General features: G+C 42.3%; 1 protein-coding gene across 3 annotated transcripts in view; it reads left to right on the top strand.

The window, feature by feature from the left end:
• SIPA1L3 (signal induced proliferation associated 1 like 3) overlaps positions 1 to 22016 on the top strand; it is a 109551-nt gene that overhangs the window by 37183 nt on the left and 50352 nt on the right. For all 3 annotated transcript variants that reach the window (XM_089659433.1, XM_089659434.1, XM_089659435.1), the window contains exons 7-10: positions 4734 to 4891; positions 10488 to 11064; positions 13494 to 13768; positions 19491 to 19736. In XM_089659433.1, the coding sequence (XP_089515559.1) occupies positions 4734 to 4891; positions 10488 to 11064; positions 13494 to 13768; positions 19491 to 19736 (1256 nt within the window). The remainder of the gene's footprint in view (positions 1 to 4733; positions 4892 to 10487; positions 11065 to 13493; positions 13769 to 19490; positions 19737 to 22016) is intronic.

Consider the following 22016-nt stretch of genomic DNA (forward strand, 5'->3'; position numbering starts at 1 on the left):
AAAGCAATCCTGAGACATGCTCTAGAGTGGTGGTCTCCAAAATGAAGCCCTTTGCTTACTTTTATCCAGCCCTTTGGGCATTATTCACCCCACTGTCAGCAACAGTGGGGCATAGTTGCTGACACTGACAATGGGGCACTAGTTCTCTCATACCAACCATTGATACCAATGATAGGGCATGGTTCCTCCCATTGATACCAGTGATGGGGCACTGTTCCTCCCATTGATACCAGTGATGGGGCACTGTTCCTCCCATTGATACCAGTGATGGGGCACTGTTCCTCCCATTGATACCAATGATGGGGCACTGTTCCTCCCATTGATACCAATGATGGGGCACTGTTCCTCCCATTGATACCAATGATGGGGCACTGTTCCTCCCATTGATACCAATGATGGGGCACTGTTCCTCCCATTGATACCAATGATGAGCACTGTTCCTTCCACTGATACCAATGATGAGGCACGGTTCCTCCCATTGATACCAATGATGGGGCACGGTTCCTCCCATTGATACCAATGATGGGCAACGGTTTCTCCCATTGATACCAATGATGGGGCACGGTTCCTCCCATTGATACCAATGATGGGGCACGGTTCCTCCCATTGATACCAATGATGGGGCACGGTTCCTCCCATTGATACCAATGATGGGGCACGGTTCCTCCCATTGATACCAATGATGGGGCACGGTTCCTCCCATTGATACCAATGATGGGGCACTGTTCCTCCCATTGATACCAATGATGGGGCACTGTTCCTCCCATTGATACCAATGATGAGCACTGTTCCTTCCACTGATACCAATGATGAGGCACGGTTCCTCCCATTGATACCAATGATGGGGCACGGTTCCTCCCATTGATACCAATGATGGGCAACGGTTTCTCCCATTGATACCAATGATGGGGCACGGTTCCTCCCATTGATACCAATGATGGGGCACGGTTCCTCCCATTGATACCAATGATGGGGCACGGTTCCTCCCATTGATACCAATGATGGGGCACGGTTCCTCCCATTGATACCAATGATGGGGCACGGTTCCTCCCATTGATACCAATGATGGGGCACGGTTCCTCCCATTGATACCAATGATGGGGCACGGTTCCTCCCATTGATACCAATGATGGGGCACGGTTCCTCCCATTGATACCAATGATGGGGCACGGTTCCTTCCACTGATACCAATGATGGGGCACGGTTCCTCCCACTGATACCAATGATGGGGCACGGTTCCTCCCACTGATACCAATGATGGGGCACGGTTCCTCCCACTGATACCAATGATGGGGCACGGTTCCTCCCATTGATACCAATGATGGGGCACGGTTCCTCCCATTGATACCAATGATGGGGCACGGTTCCTCCCATTGATACCAATGATGGGGCACGGTTCCTCCCATTGATACCAATGATGGGGCACGGTTCCTCCCATTGATACCAATGATGGGGCACGGTTCCTCCCATTGATACCAATGATGGGGCACGGTTCCTCCCATTGATACCAGTGATGGGGCTCTGTTCCTTCTACTGACACCAATGATGGGGCATTTTTTACTACCACTGACGCCGCAACATTTTCTTCCTCCACTGGTCACAGTCTGGCCCCCCTGAAGTTTGAAGGACATTAAAATGGCCCTATGTTTAGAATGTTTGGAGATCCCTGCTCTGGCGGGGTAGAGGAAGGGTATTAGTATTGTAGGCATTTATATAGTTCTGGCAATTTACGCAGTGCATTACTTACTGTACATTCACATCAGTCCCTGCCATCAAGAAGAAGTTTACTATCTAAAGTCTATTGTTCACATGCATACTTGCATGCACACACATACCAGGGCCAATTTTAGACAGGAGCCGAAGATTGACCAGTATGTTATTGTAGTGTGGGAAGAAACCGGAGTACCTGAAGAAGACCCATGCAAGCAAAGGGAGAACATTTAAACTGGTCAGGATTGGGGGTGAATTTGGGTAATGCTTAGACATACACTATAAGTCCCTTTCAGACCGGAGGGTCTCTTGCCCCAAAAGTGCTCCATGCCATAATTTGGAGCCTTTTCTCTTGTAGTGGTCATCTGCTCCTTGGGGAATTTTTTTTTTTTATGCTATAATTCTCAATTACAAAATCTCTGTCGTGAAAAGCTTTTGAGTGACCCTGCTCTAAAAGGGTGTTTTAATAGGCAATTACTAAGTCTTTCCTGCCTCTCTTAAAGTAGATGTTTGATCAGCTTAAAGGAGGGATTGTGGGGAATTGCTTTAATCTTGGCTCATTCTGTCTGTAGTGAACCGTCATTTAGACCGGCTGTAGTCACAGGACATATTCACGAACTCTCTGCTCAAGGACTTCTGTGTAACATTTATTATGTCCAGTTACAGAATGTTCAAAGGAGGTGTACAGCAGTACAAAGGAACTTTGTGCGTCCATCATTCTGATGTTTCCTACAGCTGGACTGTACAGATTTTCTGAGCAAATTCTCTGCTTTAGGCATGTCATCGAAGGTCTGCATTAGAAGCATTAGTGGGGCCCCACCTGAATAGGGCATTTTCCTCATACCATGTGCATTCTGTCTGTAGATCACTGTCTTATTACTAAAACAACGTTTTCCTTTGTACATAGTGTCATCCAATAACCCTATATGTAATCGTATTTATCATACCATACCTTCTACCAACAAATATGAACATATACTAAAATATTAATCCAACAAAAGTTTAGAATAAGGGATCCCTTGACATGTCTTTGCTGCTGTCTGGGGCTCCAATAAAGAGATTTCCAATCACATGCTCTTCTGGTACAATGGTTTTCCTAAACAGAAAGTAGGAGAAAACATGCAACAGCAATATTGGTAGAAATAAGCTGCTGAGAGTTCTAGCTTCTTCTACTTAAAAGTGGTTTTAAAGGTTTTTTTTACCCGAATACATTCTCTGCATTTAGGAAAAAAAAAAGTTTAATAGTGGCTCCTTTGAAGCCCCCCCTTAATACTTACCTGAGCTCTGTCTCGATCCAGTGCTGTGCACGTCTGCCGCAGCTCTTCTCGCCTCTCCTCTCTCTCAAAGGCTTGGCTGAGAGCAGCTGGGGCCATTGACTTCTGCTGCTGTCAGTCAAAATCTGTCAGCAGAGAGCAGGGGTTGGAGCCGAGCCAGGCTGTGTGTCTAAATCGGAGATGCAAACTGTCCGTCTCAGGATGAAGCAAGCACGAGTTTCCCCATACGAAGCGGCTTCCCATGCGGGCACTCGGTTTGGGGGGGGCCAGGGGCACTGGCGGAGAGACCCCAGAAGAGGAGTTTGGGGCTGCTCAGTGCAAATCCACTGCATAGAGCAGATAATTATAACTTTTATTATATTAATTAAAAAAAAATAGAAATGTTTTTTCTTTTAAAGTGACTAAAGTATTTGTCTATTTCTAAAAGACCTCTTTTTCTGTCTGTGTTGCTGATGGAGATTTTTATTTTTTCACTTCCTGGCTTGGAAAATTTATGACATTAGAGGGGGGCAATCTCTCTAACAAGAGTGCCAGATATCCTTAATAAAACTGGTTTTAATCCGTTCCTAATTGAAAACTAGAAAAATAAGTATCTTAATTGTACAGTACAGAACATAGGATCTGTAGTCCTAGACCAAGGGTCTACCATTAGATGATTGAACACTGGCAAAAGCTTTGCTGGGAATGCACCCTAGATCATTTTCATATAACTACACTGACTCCTTGGAACTTCAGTTTTTAGGTGATATACCTCTTCCCCTTGGAGAAGTTTCTACACTGATCCTTTTTATTTTTCTTCATTAGTTCTTTTTTTGTAGGCCTATTTGCGTTTGTTTGCTAAATTGCTGCCCACCTCTCAGATTATCGCTTGTCCTGTGGTCCATGTCTACAGATCCTGTGTCCTGTACTGTATGATTAAGAAAATGGGAAAATTGGCCTATCTGTAAATTCAATATCTTGGAGTACAGTAAGGGACACAGGTCCCTCCCCTATGTTCTCTTTCTCCTTATTGCTTGTTAAAAAAAAAATGGGATTATAGGCAATAGCAAGCAATAAGGAGAAAAGGAGGGGAGGGACCTGTGTTCTGTACTGTACTCCAAGATACTGAAAATACAGGTAGGTCACAATTCCCATATTCTTAAGGACCCAGGATTTGTAGTCCTAGACCATGTCCGTAATCTAAGGGGTGGGCAGAAATTTAGCAAACAGGAAATAGGCCTATAAGAAAAGAAAAGCTGTAGGACTACAAAAAAAGGAGTGAATAAAAAAAGATTGGTGCAGAAACTTCTCCAAGGTAAAGAGGTCCATCACCTAGGGACACTAGCACAGAGTGGGTGGAGTTATAAGAGCAAACTGGGATACATTCCCAGCAAAGTTTTTGCCAGTGTCCAATTACTTGCATCTATAATCCATTGTGTATGACTACATATCCTGTACTGTACTCCAGAATATAAAATAAACCAGAAAATGTACAGCTAAGTCAAATATTAAATATAATTTATGAGTATGGCTGTAAACTACTTGATGGATGGTGGTTTTTATGTTGCCAGTTAGCTTATCTCTTTCAGAAATGACCTGCAACTGGGGCTAACTTTTGGATATAGTATACTGGATTGACTGACCTAAAGACATAGTCTTTTGCTGCAGCTGATGACTACATGGTTTCTAATGCTATTGTTTTTTTTAGTTTTTATAGTAGCCGTAATCATCATTTCTAACTGATTATCTGTGTCTGTCCTCTCATTCCAGCTTCTTAGGAAAAGACACATAGGAAATGACATTGTGACCATCATCTTCCAGGAGCCCGGTGCTCTACCCTTTACTCCTCAGAATATTCGCTCACACTTCCAGCATGTCTTTATTATTATTCGAGCCCATGAGCCTTGCACTGAAAATGTCTGCTACAGGTGCGTTCTTTCCACTTCAGTTTTTGCTCCCTTAGACGACTAGGTAATTGGAAGGTAGAGATAGATTTAGGTTTTCATTGCATCAGATATTTCCCCTCATTCTGAAGCTCCCTCTTTGTTTTAGGGGTTCCCTCCAAAGAGTTTTTGGGTGTCTTTTTAATTACTGAAACATGTGAGTTCTGAGGCTGATCAAAGTAATAAAGTTTCAATCTGTGTATTAACAGCAGAACATTTTAACGCAGTTAGGTCAGAATTGATAAGGATGGCAACTGACATTGTTCTGCATTTTCCAAACCCTTTACAGTTCTAGGTTTTCTTAATAAATAACATTTTATCTGTTTGACAAACTGGGCCTGTGTGCAGCCCTTTGGGACTGACTTTAAAATACACTTTTAATGACAGAAATAAGCTGGCCTTGTGAAAATAATAACTTTTCAGTTCTGTCTGTTATCAGTTCTTTTGAACTAGAGACTTGCAACAAGCACTCAGCAAACACAAGTATGAAATGAATACTTCCTTATCTGTATTTTTGTTCTCATTCATTGACTCAAAAAGCTCTGAAACCAAATCTGCATGACTAAGTGAATACTATAAAGTGCTGCACGTCACGTCACATTACTTTAACTTTATTTTTATATTTAAATTTAAAGTCCTCAGTCCAATAATAATTCTATATATGTATAGGATAATCCTATATATCCTCCTTAGCCACACATCTCTGATCTTCCAGTGATGCTTTTCCAAAAGAATTAGGAAAGATGATTTCAGCATGCTTGGAAGGAACATAAAAGTTGCAAATTTCAGGAAGAATTGTCTTTTTGGTACCCGACACTCAGGAATGGTGGATGGTTGCTTATAAAATAGACAACTATTGTTGCATATTTTTAGAAGGCACTATACTGTTGCATAACAGGGTACAGGCAAGCATATGCAAATTGTCTCACAGAAAAAGGCGGCCTGTAGACTTCCAGTGATGTCAAAGGCTCCTCCCAGCTAGTTGCGTCACAGAGTCACGTGACTTCTTAAGGGGATAACCTGGTTAGTGCATTATAAAATCTACAACTGCAGTAGGCTATATTTCATAATCAAATATCAACCATTCCTGAGTGTTGGATACCAAAGAGACAATTCTTCCTGAAATGTGCAACCTTTATGTTCATTCCAAGCATCACTGGAAGATCAGAGATGTGCGGTTGAGGAGGATTGCTGAGTGAAGCCATAACAGCTAAAGAGTATATAAAGCCAAAAGAGGAGAAGTGGATGAGCCTTGTCTATATGGGAAAATTGCAATGAGTCCTATATGAGGGACGCAAATTTAACAGTACAGTCATACGCTCTAGGTGTGAGAACATCTGCTGGAGGGCATCTATGTCTCTTTTATTGTATTGGCACAGAGTGGTTAATAAGAGATTGAAGAAGTTATTCATAGAGGCATAACACTGAGGATTGTGATTCCAGTGCACTGTGGATGACGCATATACAGTGCCTTGAAAAAGTATTTATACCCCTTGCAATTTTCCACATTTTGTCATGTTACAATAAAAATGTAAATGTAGATTTTTGGGATTTTATGTGATTGACCAACACAAAGTGGCACATAATTGTGAAGTGGAAGGGAAATGATAAATGGTTTTACCATTTTTTACAAATAAATATCGAAAAAGAGTGGCGTGTATTTGTATTCAGCCCCTTTTATTCTGATACCCCTAAATAAAATCTAGTGGAACCAATTGTCTTCTGAAGTCACCTAATTTGTAAATAGAGTCCCCCTGTGTGTAATTTAATCTCAGTATAAATACAGCTGTTCTGTGAAGCCCTCAGAGGTTTGTTAGAGAACATTAGTGAACAAACAGCATTGTGAAGGCCAAGGAACACACCATACAGGTCAGGGATAAAGTTGTGGATAAGTTTACAGCAGGGTTTAGTTTATAAAAAAATATCCCAAGCTTTGAATATCACATGCAGCACTGTTCAATCCATCATCCAAAAATGGAAAATGTATGGCACAACTGCAAACCTACCAAAACATGGCCGTCCACCTAAACTGACAGGCCGGGCAAGGAGAGCATTAATCAGAGAAGTAGCCATAAGGCCCATAGGAACTCTGGAGGAGGTGCAGAGATCCACAGCTCAGGTGGGGTAATCTGTCTACAGGACAGCTATTAGTTTTGCACTCCACAAATCTGGAATTTATGGAAGAGTGCCAAGAAGAAAACCATTGTTGAAAGAAAGCCATAAGAAGTCCCGTTTGCAGTTTGCAAAAAGCCATGTGGGGGACACAGCAAACATGTGGAAGGAAGAAAGGTGCTCTGGTCAATTGAGACCAAAATTGAACTTTGTGGCACAAAAGCAAAACGCTATGTGTGGCGGAAAACTAACACTGCACATCACCCTGGACACACCATCCCCACTGTGAAACATGGTGGTGGCAGCATCATGCTGTGGGGATGCTTTTTTTCAGCAGGGACAGGGAAGCTGGTCAGAGTTGATGGGAAGATGAATGGAGCTAAATACAGAGCAATCTTAGAAGAAAACCTGTTAAGGTCTGCAAAAAACTTGAGACTGGGGCGGAGGTTCTCCTTCCAGCAGGTCAACGACCCGAAACATACAGCCAGAGCTACAATGGAATGGTTTAGATCAAAGCATATTCATGTGTTAGAATGGTCCAATCAAAGTCCAGACCTAAATCCAATTGAGAATCTGTGGCAGCTTGAAAATTGCTGTTCAAAGATATTCTACATCCAATCTGACAGAGCTTGAGATATTTTGCAGAGAAGAATGGGCAAACATGTCCCTCTTTAGATGTGCAAAGCTGGTAGAGACATCCCCAAAAAGACTTGCAGCTGTAATTGCAGCAAAAGGGGGTTCTATAAAGTATTGACTCACATATTTATTTGTAAAAAAATTTGCAAACCATCTATCACTTTCCCTCCACGTCACAATTATGTGCCACTTTGTGTTGATCTATCACATAAAATCCCAATAAAATACATTTATGTTTTTGATTGTAACATGACAAAATGTAGAAAATTTCAAGGGCTATGAATACTTTTTCAAGGCATTGTATAGGATTACTGTTGGACGAAGAACTTGAAATTTAAATATAAAAATAATGTTATAGTAATGTGTGTAATTTTGTCAGATGAACATATTATATGAGAGTGTGTATGGTGTGAGCCATTCACAAAAGTGAGTATTTGTAACACAGCAGCTCACACGGGCTTTTGGTATTCAAAGCAGCATGACTTGTTAGAGAACTAGTATTTTCAGATGGTGATTTCTGCAGTGGCATCCCACATATCCCACATATTTCATGTTTGCTGTAAGCACCAATGTTTATGTTTCTCCTGCATGGAGGTGGACAAGTTGCTTGTGACAGGTAATGGAGCAGCATAGCTGACATGACTTGATCATACTGTGACTGTGACTTGATTGTAGAAGATAATTTTATGCTACTTTACCAGTTTCTACAAGTGAAGGTTTTTGATACAAGTATCAGGGTGGGGTGGGGGGTGGTTTCGTTTATGAACTTTCTTTTTTTCTGATGCCTTTTGCTTTCACAACATATATTTCACAGCGCTGTCTCTTTAGCAGTTCTGTATTGTTTAAAAACCGTATGGTATAAGCTGTAATGTGCTCTTAACACCTAAAAATGCATTTACAATGAACTGATCCTTTGGATTTAATTATGGATTTCAGTATTAAGCTAGTTCTGGGGTGTATGACCATAGTAGTGTGCAAGGAGGCCTCCACTGGACTTTGCACATTCTGGTGGAGGTTCATATTCATTATATATTGGCTGTAACCAAGCTGTTTCTAGATATTATAGAGAAGGGACTGGGAGCTGAATAGATTCAGTCCTGACTGGTGATTAGGGATAAGCTCAGGCGTGTTCGAATCCCAGATTTGAGCTATCCTGCCAGAAAGCTGTCACTGCATAAGCGGCCGAGGTATTCCCCACCCTGCAGCTGCATTTATAGAAGGGACGCCTATGATTGGCTTTGTGCATTGACAGCTTTCTATCAGGATAGCTCTGGTAGCCACAAACTAGCATCCGAATACACCAGAGCTCATTCCTGGTGGTGAACAAAGTAGCATGGCCTAAACTCTTGAAAGTTTTAGAACTTTGTAGCAGATGACTTAAAAGATTTAAAAAAAAAAACCTTTTTGTTCAAAATTACAATGAACACAAACACATTTTATTTATTTATTTCTGGTACTTATATAGCGCCGTCAATTTACGCAGCACTTTACATATATATTGTGCATTCACATCAGTCCCTAACCCTCAAAGGGCGTACAATCTAAAGTCCCTAACTCACATTCATACATACAAGGGCCAATTTAGACAGGAGCCAATTAACCTATCAGCATGTGTTTGGAGTGTGGGAGGAAACTGGAGTACCCGGAGGAAACCCACACATGCAAACTCCAGGCAGGCGGTGCCGTGGTTGGGATTCGAACCAGCAACCCTAGTACTGCCAGGCAGAAGTGCTAACCATTTAGCCACTGTGCTGCCCACATAAACCACCATTGGTCCTAATAAAGGCATTATTATTATTATTTATTATTATTATAATACAGGATTTATATAGCGCCAACAGTTTGCTCAGCGCTTAACAATATAAAGGGAGACAATACAGCAACAATACAGTTTCAATACAAGAGGGTTAGGAGGGCCCTGCTCCTTAGAGCTTATTATAGAACTGATTATATTGGTAGTAATATGGATAGGCAGCATGACAGTTAAGGTGTTACTAAACCCAGGACCTTGCAGTCACTATATCTGGTCTCCCACAGTACACACTACATGGAAATGCAATTATTTTAGTAAATATAAACTGCTAAATACCTTTTCCCATCAGCAGTTAGAGCAGTCTTGTGACTTCTATCAGTGTCCTGCAGAGTACTGGCTAAAGCTTGAAGGAGAAGGTTTCTTTGCTGTAGGAGGATGCAGCTCTGACCTCTCTGGACAGCACTGATTGGCCCTGTGTTGATCACATGCACTCTCCCAAGAAAAAAAAAAACCCTCTCTAGCAATACACATCAGAGCATGTGCAGAGTGTCTCCACATGATATGTCTTATCAGGAGATAAGAGGGGGACAGTAGAAGAAGTGGAGGATCAGAGAAGTCGGGATCAAACCGCATTTTTACACAATGCGTAGGATTAACCCCTTAGGTTCCTTAGTGACTTATACAGACTGATTTTGCTATTGTGGGTTTAGTAACACTTTAAGTAGTTAGCACTTTTTCTTTGCAGTGCTGGGATCTAGTGTCCCTTTGCATCCAGGAACATGATCCACATGATACGTTCACTTCTTGTTTCATTTGATTTCCTTCCAAATCCCCAAAAACATTCTGGTGGTTTGACAGTCTTACACATAACAATGTGGTCGTACTATTTGTGTAAGTGTGTGTATCACTGGTGGGGGCATTGGATTAGCTTTGTTAGGGGCAGTGACTGGATTGAATGGCCTTTGTGCTTTTAGGGCAACTGAATTTGCTAAAGCCATGGAAATGGTTGAAACATGAAAAAAGAAATAACCATGTTTGTCACAATGTGGCCTATTTACTACTCCTGCTTGTTCTCAACAGAGTGGCTGTAACAAGATCCAAAGATGTCCCTCCATTTGGTCCTCCAATCCCCAATGGTGTCACGTTTCGGAAATCCGATGCGTTTCGTGACTTTCTTCTGGCCAAAGTGATTAACGCAGAGAATGCGGCACACAAGTCAGACAAATTCCACACAATGGCTACTCGTACAAGGCAGGAATATCTCAAGGACTTAGCTGAGAACTATGTCACCAATACACCTATTGATACCACAGGCAAGTTTAACCTAATCTCCCTGACGTCCAAGAAGAAAGAGAGGACCAGAGCACGGTCCGGAGCGGAGCTGAACAGTACTGGTGCCCTGTGCTGGCGGGTCATAGCTCAAGACTTCTCGCAGGCAGCGGAGACAGAGTGCGCTTTAGGCATCTCAAATGAGTTCATGGTCCTAATAGAGACTGCAACAAAGGAAGTGGTGTTTAACTGTTACTGTGCTGATGTCATTGGCTGGACACCAGAACCACTGTCCCTCAAGATTTTTTATGGTCGCGGTGATCATATCCTTGTAAGGACACTGGATAGTAACGGAGAAGATATCCGAGAGATTGTTCAAAGATTGAAAGTGAGTAAACGTTTTTTAGGTTATCGTTGCTTTCAGATACATAGGGGGAGGTATGGTGGGAGTCTTGGAGCAGATGAAATATACTGGTAATACCAGTGACAACCAGTTGAGGTTTTAGATGCCTCTAACCTCCGCTAGTAAATTATACATGGCATTTCCTGTGGGAAATGCCTCCTTTTTTACACACATTTGATAATTTAAAGTTTGTGTTCACCTTGTAAGAAAAAATGAGCCTTCCCACCTCTCCGGTCCCTGCTGTACTTACCTCTGTGGAGGATGATCTGTCTGTGCCCACGCAACCGGTGCAGTGCTTCAGGGATTTTAAAAATGAGCCTTCCCACCTCCTCGGTCCCTGCTGTACTTACCTCCGTGGAGGATGAGCTGTCTGTGCCCACGCAACCGGTGCAGTGCTTCAGGGATTTTAAAAATGAGCCTTCCCACCTCCCCGGTCCCTGCTGTACTTACCTCCGTGGAGGATGAGCTGTCTGTGCCCACGCAACCGGTGCAGTGCTTCAGGGATTTTAAAAATGAGCCTTCCCACCTCCCCGGTCCCTGCTGTACTTACCTCCGTGGAGGATGAGCTGTCTGTGCCCACGCAACCGGTGCAGTGCTTCAGGGATTTTAAAAATGAGCCTTCCCACCTCCCCGGTTCCTGCTGTACTTACCTCCATGGAGGATGAGCTGTCTGTGCCCACGCAACTGGTGCAGTGCTTCAGGGATTTTAAATCCCTGTTCTTCTCCGCCTTTTTTTTCCCCACAGGGCTTCTGGGATGGATTAGAGTGATTCTGATTGGTCAGCACTGGCACACAGCATTACTCTAATCTGTCCCAGAAGCCCTGCAGGGAGAAGAGCAAGGATTTCACATCCCTAGACCACTGCACCGGTTGCATGGGCACTGACCGCTCATCCCCACCCAGAGATGTAAGTAAAGGTTTATTCAAAATAGTAAATAGTAGTCAGGGGCGGACTGACCATTCGAACACTCTGGCACTGCCCGTGGGCCCGGGGTCAGTAGGGGGCCCCATGAAATGCCCCTGGTACCTTTTTTATAGGCTTTTTTGGGTGTGCGTTGAGTGTGAGCAAGGACACAGGGGCCCCATGATCCCCTATTGCCCAGGGGCCCCATGAGTTGTCAGTCCGCCCCTGATAGTAGTAAAACTATTTGTTGCAAATGATTCTGAAAAGCAGGAGCATTGCTTTTGGCAGCTAAAACAAAAAACAAGCATTGAAACATAGGAGATAATTGGCATGTACGTACCTTATAATTTTTGTCTTGAAGATTCTGGGAAATATTGCTTCACTTTTTCTTTTATTATTATTACTCCCTACTGATAATCTGATACATTCACACGCTTATTGGTGAATGCTATATAAAAACCATTATGGCCATTTAACCTCTTCCCGTCCAGCTCATGTAGATAAAAGGCCGGGCGGGAGCGCTGCCGAAGTGGGTGGACGTTTCTAAATTCCCCCCCCCCCCCCCCGCATCCATTGCCTTTGCGCGCTCCCTGGGAGTGTGCGGCAGCGCGATCAGTGCCTGCTGTGTCCTCCAGACAGAGCGGAACACCGATCGCTGTACACAGAGGTCCCAATTCATGTGATCACTGATTGGCTAATCAGCGATCACATGAATAGTAGTAAACAAGTTGTCACTTCCTGACATCATTGCTTACTACGTGTGAAATCTGTGTTGATCACAGAGATCACATGGTACAAGGCTATTCACAACAGCCTTGTACCATGTGACCAGCTGTGACCAATCACAGCTCTCACAGTATTTCTCAATGGCTGCAGGAATGCAGCCAGAGAAAAGGAGAAATTATTGCTTTTACAGCTTTTATAGGTATAAAAGCAATCAGTGTAAAAAAAGAAAAACAAAATCCTCATCACCCCCAAGTAGTACAGTGTCACTGTGGTGACACTGTACTGCTAGGGTGACAGTATGTTAAAAAAAAATATAAAAAATAAAATAAAAATGTAAAAGCATTTTTGAAAAAATATTATTTTTGGTTAAAAACTAATTTGGGTTTTTTTTTTTTTTTTACTAAAAGGACAGATGAATACATTTTGGCCAAAATGTATGAAGAAAGATTATTTATTTGCAAAATGTTATAAGAAAAACACTTTTTTTTTTTTTGTGGACTTTTTCATTTATATAGCAAAAAAATAAAAATCCCAGCGGTGAATAAATACCACCAAAGTAAAGTTTTATCTGTCTCCAAAAAATGCTAAAAAATTCATATGAGTACAGTGTTGCATGACCGCCCAATTGTCATTCAAAGTGTGATAGCACTGAAAGCTCTAAATTGGCCTGGACTAGAAGTGGTTGAAGACACTTTTTTGGAAGTGTGCTTTGGGATATCACAGAAAAGGGAATCCTCGGTTGACCTGTGTACACAAAATTAACATCTACCCTTTTCTTTTCCAGATCATGACCACGGGTTGTGAAACAGTAGACATGACCCTGCGCCGTAATGGACTTGGCCAGCTTGGCTTCCATGTTAAGTATGATGGCACAGTGGCAGAGGTTGAGGATTATGGATTTGCTTGGCAAGCTGGTTTGCGCCAGGGCAGTAGACTGGTCGAAATATGCAAGGTGGCCGTGGTGACGTTGACCCATGATCAGATGATTGATCTTCTCCGGACTTCAGTCACAGTGAAAGTAGTAATCATACCTCCTCATGAAGATGGGGTGCCACGAAGGTACAGTTTGCTCCTTTATTTTTCTGTAAATGTTATTTAACCTTTTTTTCAAGCACTTTTTAAGTTATATTAAACCTAAAAGCAAACATTTATTAGATTCTTAGATGTGATGGCTAGATTAGTTTTCTTTTTTTGTGAAGAGGAGTGGTCCAAAATGACTCCAGATCGTTGTGCAGGTCTGATCTGCAACTACAGGAAACGTTTGGTTGAGGTTATTGCTGCCAAAGGAGGGTCAACCAGTTAAGTCCAAAGGTTCACATACTTTTTCCTCCCTGCACTGTGAATGTTTACATGTTATGTGCAATTAAACCATGGCAACATCTAATGTTTGTGTAGTATTATGTTCAGCAGACTGTGTTCTTCTATTGTTGTGACTTAGATGACGTTTAGAGCACATTTTATGCCCAATTCATGCAAAACTCCACGTAATCCCAAGGGGTTCACATACTTTTTCTTGCAACTGTATATAATAATAGACTAAGGGCAAGTATACCTGGTGGGAGCCCCCCCTCCCTCCCCCCAAAAGATCCAAAGGTGCCCCCTGTGATGCTTCATCCGGAGTGGGGGCACTCTGATACAGAAGTTGTGTTACTGGCCAGATCACCAAGGGAAAAGCCTAAAAAAAAAAAACTAATGCAGCCATCACATCTAATGATTGGTAAGCTGTAATATATTACATTTTTGGTTTTTAGTTTAATACTGCTTTAAGCCTTGACTTATTTTAGCAATAAGGACAAGGATAAGGTGTCAGTTTTCTCTGGGTCCACTCACTTTTTCCTATCACTGTTTATTGATGGAGCTGGGATTTTAAACCCTTTGTAAGCTCGGAGTCAGGGCTTACCATGGGTTGATACCATCCACCTTGGATGACTGCGTACAAAGTTGGCAGTTTGGACCCCCAGGGCTATCCAGTGCATTCTGCGTGGAGGTCTTGTGCTTTCCTATTCTTAGCACCACGTATTGTGTGAGGGCTTCAGTGGGGAGATGGGTGCTGAAGGCAAGGATATGTGTCTTTTTAAAAGACTCTGAATGGACAAAATGGCATAATCTGTTTACGTCGATTTATGTTACAAGTTAAAGCAACTCCCTGCAAAACCTTTATTAAGGGTCCATGCACACTGGCTTAATATTCGCCTGTACAGAAGTTTTCTGTTTGCTATAGAAGCAGCTCAGTGTTATTCTAACTGTTCCTGCACATTAAAGTGAAACTCCACCCAAAGGGGAAGTTCCGCTTTAAGGCTTTGTCCCCCACTCCCCGTTAAGGTTTGGCACCTTTAGGAAGCTGGGGGGGAGGTGGGGTTTGTGGATACCCAAATTTGACAGGTACCTGCTCCTACTTCTGTTGTGATCGCCTAAGGTGATCGGAAGCGGAAGTTGTCCTCCCCCCTCCCTCCTCGTAATCTTCTGGGACATGTGACAGGTCCCAGAAGACTACGGAACCATTCGCAAAGCGCAGCGCTACTCCCGCATGCGCAGCGGGCACCCAGCTGAGAAGCCACAAGCTGTCACAGCCGGGTGCCTACCATGAAGATGCTGGAGAGAGAAGATTGCCAGTGAGGACACCGCTGGACCGAGGGACAGGTAAGTGTCTGTATTTTAATATAAATATAAAATGCATTTACAAATTAAACATTTTTTACAATTTTATTTTACAAAAGAACATGTAAGAAATCCCTAGTAAGAGCTATCCTAAATACATTCTATATATAAATCTAGAGTGATATCACACAGATTTACTGGTAATATCACATCACAGTACTCGGGTCGTTGGTTCAAATCCCAACCACGGCACCACCTACCTGGAGTTTGCATGTTCTCCCTGTGCCTGTGTGGGTTTCCTCCGGGTACTCCAGTTTCCTCCCACACTCCAAAGACATGCTGGTAGGTTAATTGGCTCCTGTCTAAATTGTCCCTAGTATGTGTATGTATGAATGTGAGTTAGAGACCTTAGATTTTACACTCCTTGAGGGTTAGGGACTGATGTGAATGTACAATATATATGTAAAGCGCTGCGTAAAATTGACGGCGCTATATAAGTACCTGAAATAAATAAATCTTAAGTAAGAGCAGATGATTCATTTACTCCCTGGAATCCATCTGCCCTTAGCTCTGGCATGCAGAGAGTTAGATGTGCTTAGCTGAGAACCCCCCTGATGACTCCTGGGAAGTATGACATCATTTGCCTAGACCAGAAAGCAGTAGGCAACTGAAGAAATGTTAAAAAAAAAAAAAATGTATAAAACAAGTAAATATGATCTGCTTTCCTATCTATTCACCAATGCTGACAGTATAAGGATTACAAATAGCACATGTTGATTGAGAGTGAAGTTCCACTTTAATTATTACACAATACACAATATCCCAAAGTAATCAGTCATTCTTATTGAAACGCATGTTTGTGTCCTTATTGGTCATTCTGAGGTTTGTGGTCACCTCTGTCTCCTATCATCTGGGGAATATGTGCACACAGACTCCTCTCATTGTGTTTGGTTGAATTGGATCCTGTTGCTTTTTAGCTGGACCTGAAGCCAATAGGTTAGATATCAAAGGGCTGTTAAACCGTTCTTTATTCTTCACAAGCCATTCTCATAGCCAAAGGCACAAGATTAAAAACTCAGGGCAGCTTAATACAAAGTACATTTTTTTAATGTTTAGTCTCCTTTGAGTATTTGATCTGCATGGTAAACTGATTGATTGACCTGAAAGATCAAAAGAAAGTCATACCACAAGTCTGCAAATATATGGGTTGTATCATCTGTGGATGTATTATGTTGAGATGAATGCAGTTGACCAGAAGTTCAATCTTGCATTGTATTAGGATTGCCTTCTGCACCTGATCAAATGGGAAATGCTCTTTATTAAGAATGCGCTTCTTTGGTACCTTGGATATATGCTTCATCCAGCATTTACCATTTGAAGGGGTTGAAGGACTGAAATGTTTGTGCCATGCATTAGGCTACATTCACATGGGCGGTTCGCCCTGGTCCAAATGGCAGCTACAGGAATATGATCATTGCAGCTGCTGTTTTGACAGATGTGAGCATCTTGCTGCGGCCGCCAAGCCCATACACTTCAATGGCAGGTTGCTAGCAGCCACAGCTTTTCGTGTCCATCTGCACAGCCAGCGATTACCTGCAGTGATCGCTGCTGTGCATTGGTTTTTTTTTTAATATTAAAGCAAGCATTGTAAATAACTGAATTTGACTTGGTATCAGCCCCTGTACAGAAGAGCTCAGAGAGGTGGAGGGAGAAGCAACACAAGGATCCATTTAGGTGTGCTGCAGTGCACAGAGCGTACTGATAGAAGGAGAGAGCAGAGTGACAGATGAGTTCCTCAGTAAAAAAAAAAAGCAGAAGGCACACCAGCCTAGTGCATTACCTTAAAAATGTGTTTATTGAATGATAAAAGTAAGTAATGTACTCACAAGATGACAATACAGTCAAAGGTACATCGTATAAGAACAGCTCGCTCTGATCCGTGTGTCTGTAATGGGAACTCTGGACCAGGCTGATGCGTTTCGAGGACTTGCCTCTTCCTCAGAGCTCCTCAGTCTGCTGCTTCTCTTTTCACTGTCCAGTCACAGGGTGGGGGCTGAGAAGGAGGCCTGTATATCAAAAGAGAAATGATAAGCGAGAGAGTTCAGGTCCCCTCCCCTGACGTGCAGGATTGTACTGTGGGGCAGAGCAGTGTAAATCTCAGACCTGAATTGACAGAATTACATATCCTTTAGCAGGTAAAATGGCTTCCATACATGTATTTTCTCTACTAGTCCCCGCACCCCCCAATCCCCCATTGTGATAGCTAGTTGGGGGATCTTTTTCCCCCTCTAGCTGTCACATTCTAAATCTCTGCCCACCTAGCTGCATCATCCATTCACAGTGTTCTATGAATTGGTAAACTGCAAGCCCTGTCATCCTTTGCGGCTCTCAATGAACTACCAAAGCACTGTTGAGCGTTGTGGTAGTTCATTCTCTCTTCCTATCAGTGCCTTCCCGTACGAGGTATGAGCAGACGGATACACTGACAAGCCTGCAGGAGTCCTGCAATCTGCTGATCATGGGTACAATGCTTTAAAAGGAGTAAATTAATAAATAAATGCACTTTTTTTTTTTGCCTGCAAAAAGATGTGCATTTATTTATTTAAGATTTAACTTATTCTTTTAATCACTTCCTGGTCGGCCGTTGTATATAAACGGCCGGACGTGGCAGTGCAGGGGTGGGTGGCCGTTTATAAACGGCCTCCCCGCTTGTGCGCACTCCCTGGGAGCGCGCAGCACCACGATACGTTGTTCGCTGTGTCCTCCACAGTGGAACACCAATCGTTGTACAGGACCTCTGTGCGAGATCCCGATCATGTGATCACTGATTGGCCAATCAGTGATCACATGAAGAGTAGTAAGCAAGATGTCACTTCTGACATCATTGCTTACTACATGTGAAATCTGTGAATGATCACAGAGATCACATGGTACAAGGCTATTCACAACAGCCTTGTACCATGTGACAAGCTGTGACCAATCACAGCTCGCACAGTATTTCTCAATGGCTGCAAGAATCCAGCCAGAGAGAAGGATAAATAATTGTTTTTACAACCTTTATGGGTGTAAAAGCAATCAGTGTAAAAAAAAAAAAAAAATCTCCATCACCCCCCCAAGTAGTACAGTGTCACCATGGTAACACTGTACTGCTAGGGTGACCGTATGTAAAAAAAAAAACAACATAAATAATAATATAAAAAAAAATAAAATAAAAATGTAAAAACAAAATTTTAAAAATTATAATTTTTGGTTATAAACTAATCAGGGTTATTTTTTTTTTTTTACTCAAAAGATAATTGAATAAATTTTGGCCAAGATTTATGAAAAAAGATTATTTATGTGCAACATTTTATAAGAAACACTTTTTCAAAATTTTTGGACTTTTTCATTTATATAGCAAAAAAAAAAAAAAAATCCAGTGGTGAATAAATACCACCAAAATAAATCTTTATCTGTCTCAAATAATGCTAAAAAATTCATATGGGTACAGTGTTGCATGACCGCGCAATTGTCATTCAAAGTGTGACAGCACAGAAAGCTGAAAATTGGCCTGGACAGGAAGGGGGTATAAGTGTCCGGACTGGAAGTGGTTAATGGCTAAAACTCCACTCACACTTGTGCAACTCCACAGTGACTTCCAGTGCGGCTTTGAGTGCATATTTGATCTGACGTTCCACTCTTTGGATCAAAGGCGCATCAAAGATAGTACAGACACCTTTTCAAAGTCACTGTGATTTTAAGTTGCACCGATTTGAACAGGTGCCATTTGAAAAGAATGGGCTGTGGATGTCCAAAGTCCCATGACAAGTCGCACAAGTGTGAATGGATCTTAATTCATGAGCCTGGGGAGATGAAGCAGATGATTTCATGGACCTGTCTTGCAGTACCAGACTATCGAGAGGTGGAATTACTCTTTAAGTTCTCCTGAATGTTGCTCGTAGACATGTGAATTGCAGTGTGCTACATTATGTTGGAAGGCTGTCCCTTTTTTTTTATAGTGAGATATTATTACGGAGCTTGTTATTGAACCGCACCCGTTTAAACCCTCGCTGGACAAGTTCAAACACAGATGCAGCTGCACAGCTCGCTAACGTTCTCCATCAGCCGGGGGGCTGTGCTCGCTCTGTGTCTGTACATGTGTCAGAAGTATATATATTTACCATTCTTTGTATTTTCTCTATAGGGGATGGTCCGAGTCTCATGAACTCAGCCCAATGGACCACAAGGACACTGAAGGTGCTGCATCCGGTCCCCGGCCTCCATACCGCAGCAACACCGCCTGGCAATGGAGTGGTTCTGCTACCCACCATGGGGCCAGTCCTTCTCAGAAGTGGGTGACTCCCAGCTATGCACTTTCACTGAACCGGCCACCCAAACAGGTTCCAGCCGTGCCTATACGAGAGCCACAGCCACTGCACAACAACAGAAGGTGAGTAACGCCCCCTGTGGCCAAAGACCAGCACTGCAGCATTCCTGGAGTGAGCTGTATTTCAGGGTGATCTCTGGCCGTTATTATTAGAGATTTTTTTTATCTATTTCAAAACTGAGGAGTTGTTTTTTCCACTTCAGTCTGTGTCTAGTTTTTATTTGTATTTTCTTTGTTACATGGGAAGAACTGAATATTCTGGTCTCTTGCTCGGAATATAGAGATTATTCACTAAAGCTGGCCATACATATTTTTTTTTCTCACCCATCCTTAATGAGTATGTAACATTGCTGAAGAGGCAAATTATCTTCATTTTTATTTTTCTAGCTTTTCCATATATTATGCACCTTTTCAGTTAGATTAGCAGGGGATCTGACCGCTGAGCAGAGCAGGCAGATGACAGGTCTGTGTCTGCTCAGTTTATCCGAAGCAGACATGGACAGAGCTCACTTTGCTCAATGAGCGGCCTGGTGTAAACAGACAGCATGGCCACTGCCTTCCAATCTGATCTGCCTAGACAGGAGTTGACAGATCCCCTTCTGTTTTTTTTTTTTTTTGGATTGGAAGTAGGCAGATGCAAACAGACACAAGTCTGTTTACATTCGCTGCTCCATAGGGATGAATGGAGGGTCCAATCATGTCTACCTGAAAAACTGACAGGCGGACCTGATCGGACTCTTCGTGTGAAAGGGGCCTTAAGTCCTTTCTGAAGTGTTTTGAAAGAGAGAAAAACTAAAGCCTGCCATACACAACTTGCCGAATCAGCCAAAATTCGAGCTGTGGGTGGCATCCGGCTCTACAAAAGTCAATATAGATGTCGATGAACTGGGTGGAAAATTGTTGGCAGAACAGTGACTGCATCCTATCAGATGCAGTCATTGTTCAGGTGTCTCTAATGTCTAAATACAATAGCCAGCAGGGGAGATTTCATCATCCATACTGTATATTGTTGATTGGGGGGGTCAAGTGATTTTTCTCTCGTTTAGCCTGTGGGCTGAACTAGAGATCAGCTTTGTCAGTTTATTGAAAAAAAAAGAGATTTCCAGAATATTATCAGAACAACAAACATGTTATTCAATCCTAGAGCAGCACTCTGTTGTCCTGTACAGGAAGACACAATTTCCTGTAATCCTTGGCTTGTGTGATGGCATATAGATGGATTCCTGCAGCCAAAATAGTACAGTATGAGTCCAGTGATAGGCGAGTATAAAGAGTTGTGTAAGAATAAAAAATGGTACTATTAAACTCATATTCATATATATATATACAGTGGGGATCGAAAGTTTGGGCACCCCAGCTAAAAATTTGTATTAATGTGCATAAAGAAGCCAAGGAAAGATGGAAAAATCTCCAAAAGGCATCAAATTACAGATTAGACATTCTTATAATATGTCAACAAAAGTTAGATTTTATTTCCATCATTTACCCTTTCAAAATAACCGAAAACAAAAAAATGGCGTCTGCAAAAGTTTGGGCACCCTGCAGAGTTAATATCTTGTACTGCCCCCTTTGGCAAGTATCACAGCTTGTAAACGCTTTTTGTAGCCAGCCAAGAGTCTTTCAATTCTTGTTTGGGGTATCTTTGCCCATTCTTCCTTACAAAAGTCTTCCAGTTCTTTGAGATTTCTGGGCTGTCTGTCACGCACTGCTCTTTTAAGGTCTATCCATAGATTTTCAATTATGTTGAGGTCAGGAGATTGTGAAGGCCATGGCAAAACCTTCAGTTTACGCCTCTTGATGTAATCCCCCGTGGATTTCGAGGTGTGTATAGGATCATTATCCATTTGTAGAAGCCATCCTCTCTTTAACTTCAGCTTTTTCACAGATGGCATCAAGTTACCATCCAAAATTTGCTGAAATTTTATTGAATCCATTCTTCCTTCTACTCTTGAGATGTTCCCTGTGCCACTGGCTGCAACACAACCCCAAAGCATGATTGATGCAACCCCATGCTTAACAGTTGGACAGAGGTTCTTTTCATTAAATTCTGTGCCCCTTCTTCTCCAAACGTACCTTTGCTCATTCCGGCCAAAAAGTTCAATTTTAACCTCATCGGTCCACAGAACTTGTTTCCAAAATGCATCAGGCTTGTCTATATGTTCATTCGCAAAGTTCAAACGATGATTTTTGTGGTGAGGACGAAGAAGAGGTTTTCTTCTGATGACTCTTCCATGAAGACCATATTTGTACAAGTATCTCTTTATAGTGGAATAGTATACCACAACTCCAGTGTCTGCCAGATCTTTCTGGAGGGATCGTGCAGTCAAACGTGGGTTTTGAATT

The sequence above is a fragment of the Staurois parvus genome, unplaced genomic scaffold (assembly GCF_062004578.1).
Source record: "Staurois parvus isolate SC_StPar_1 unplaced genomic scaffold, SC_StPar_1.0 ptg001157l, whole genome shotgun sequence".
NCBI lineage: Eukaryota > Metazoa > Chordata > Amphibia > Anura > Ranidae > Staurois > Staurois parvus.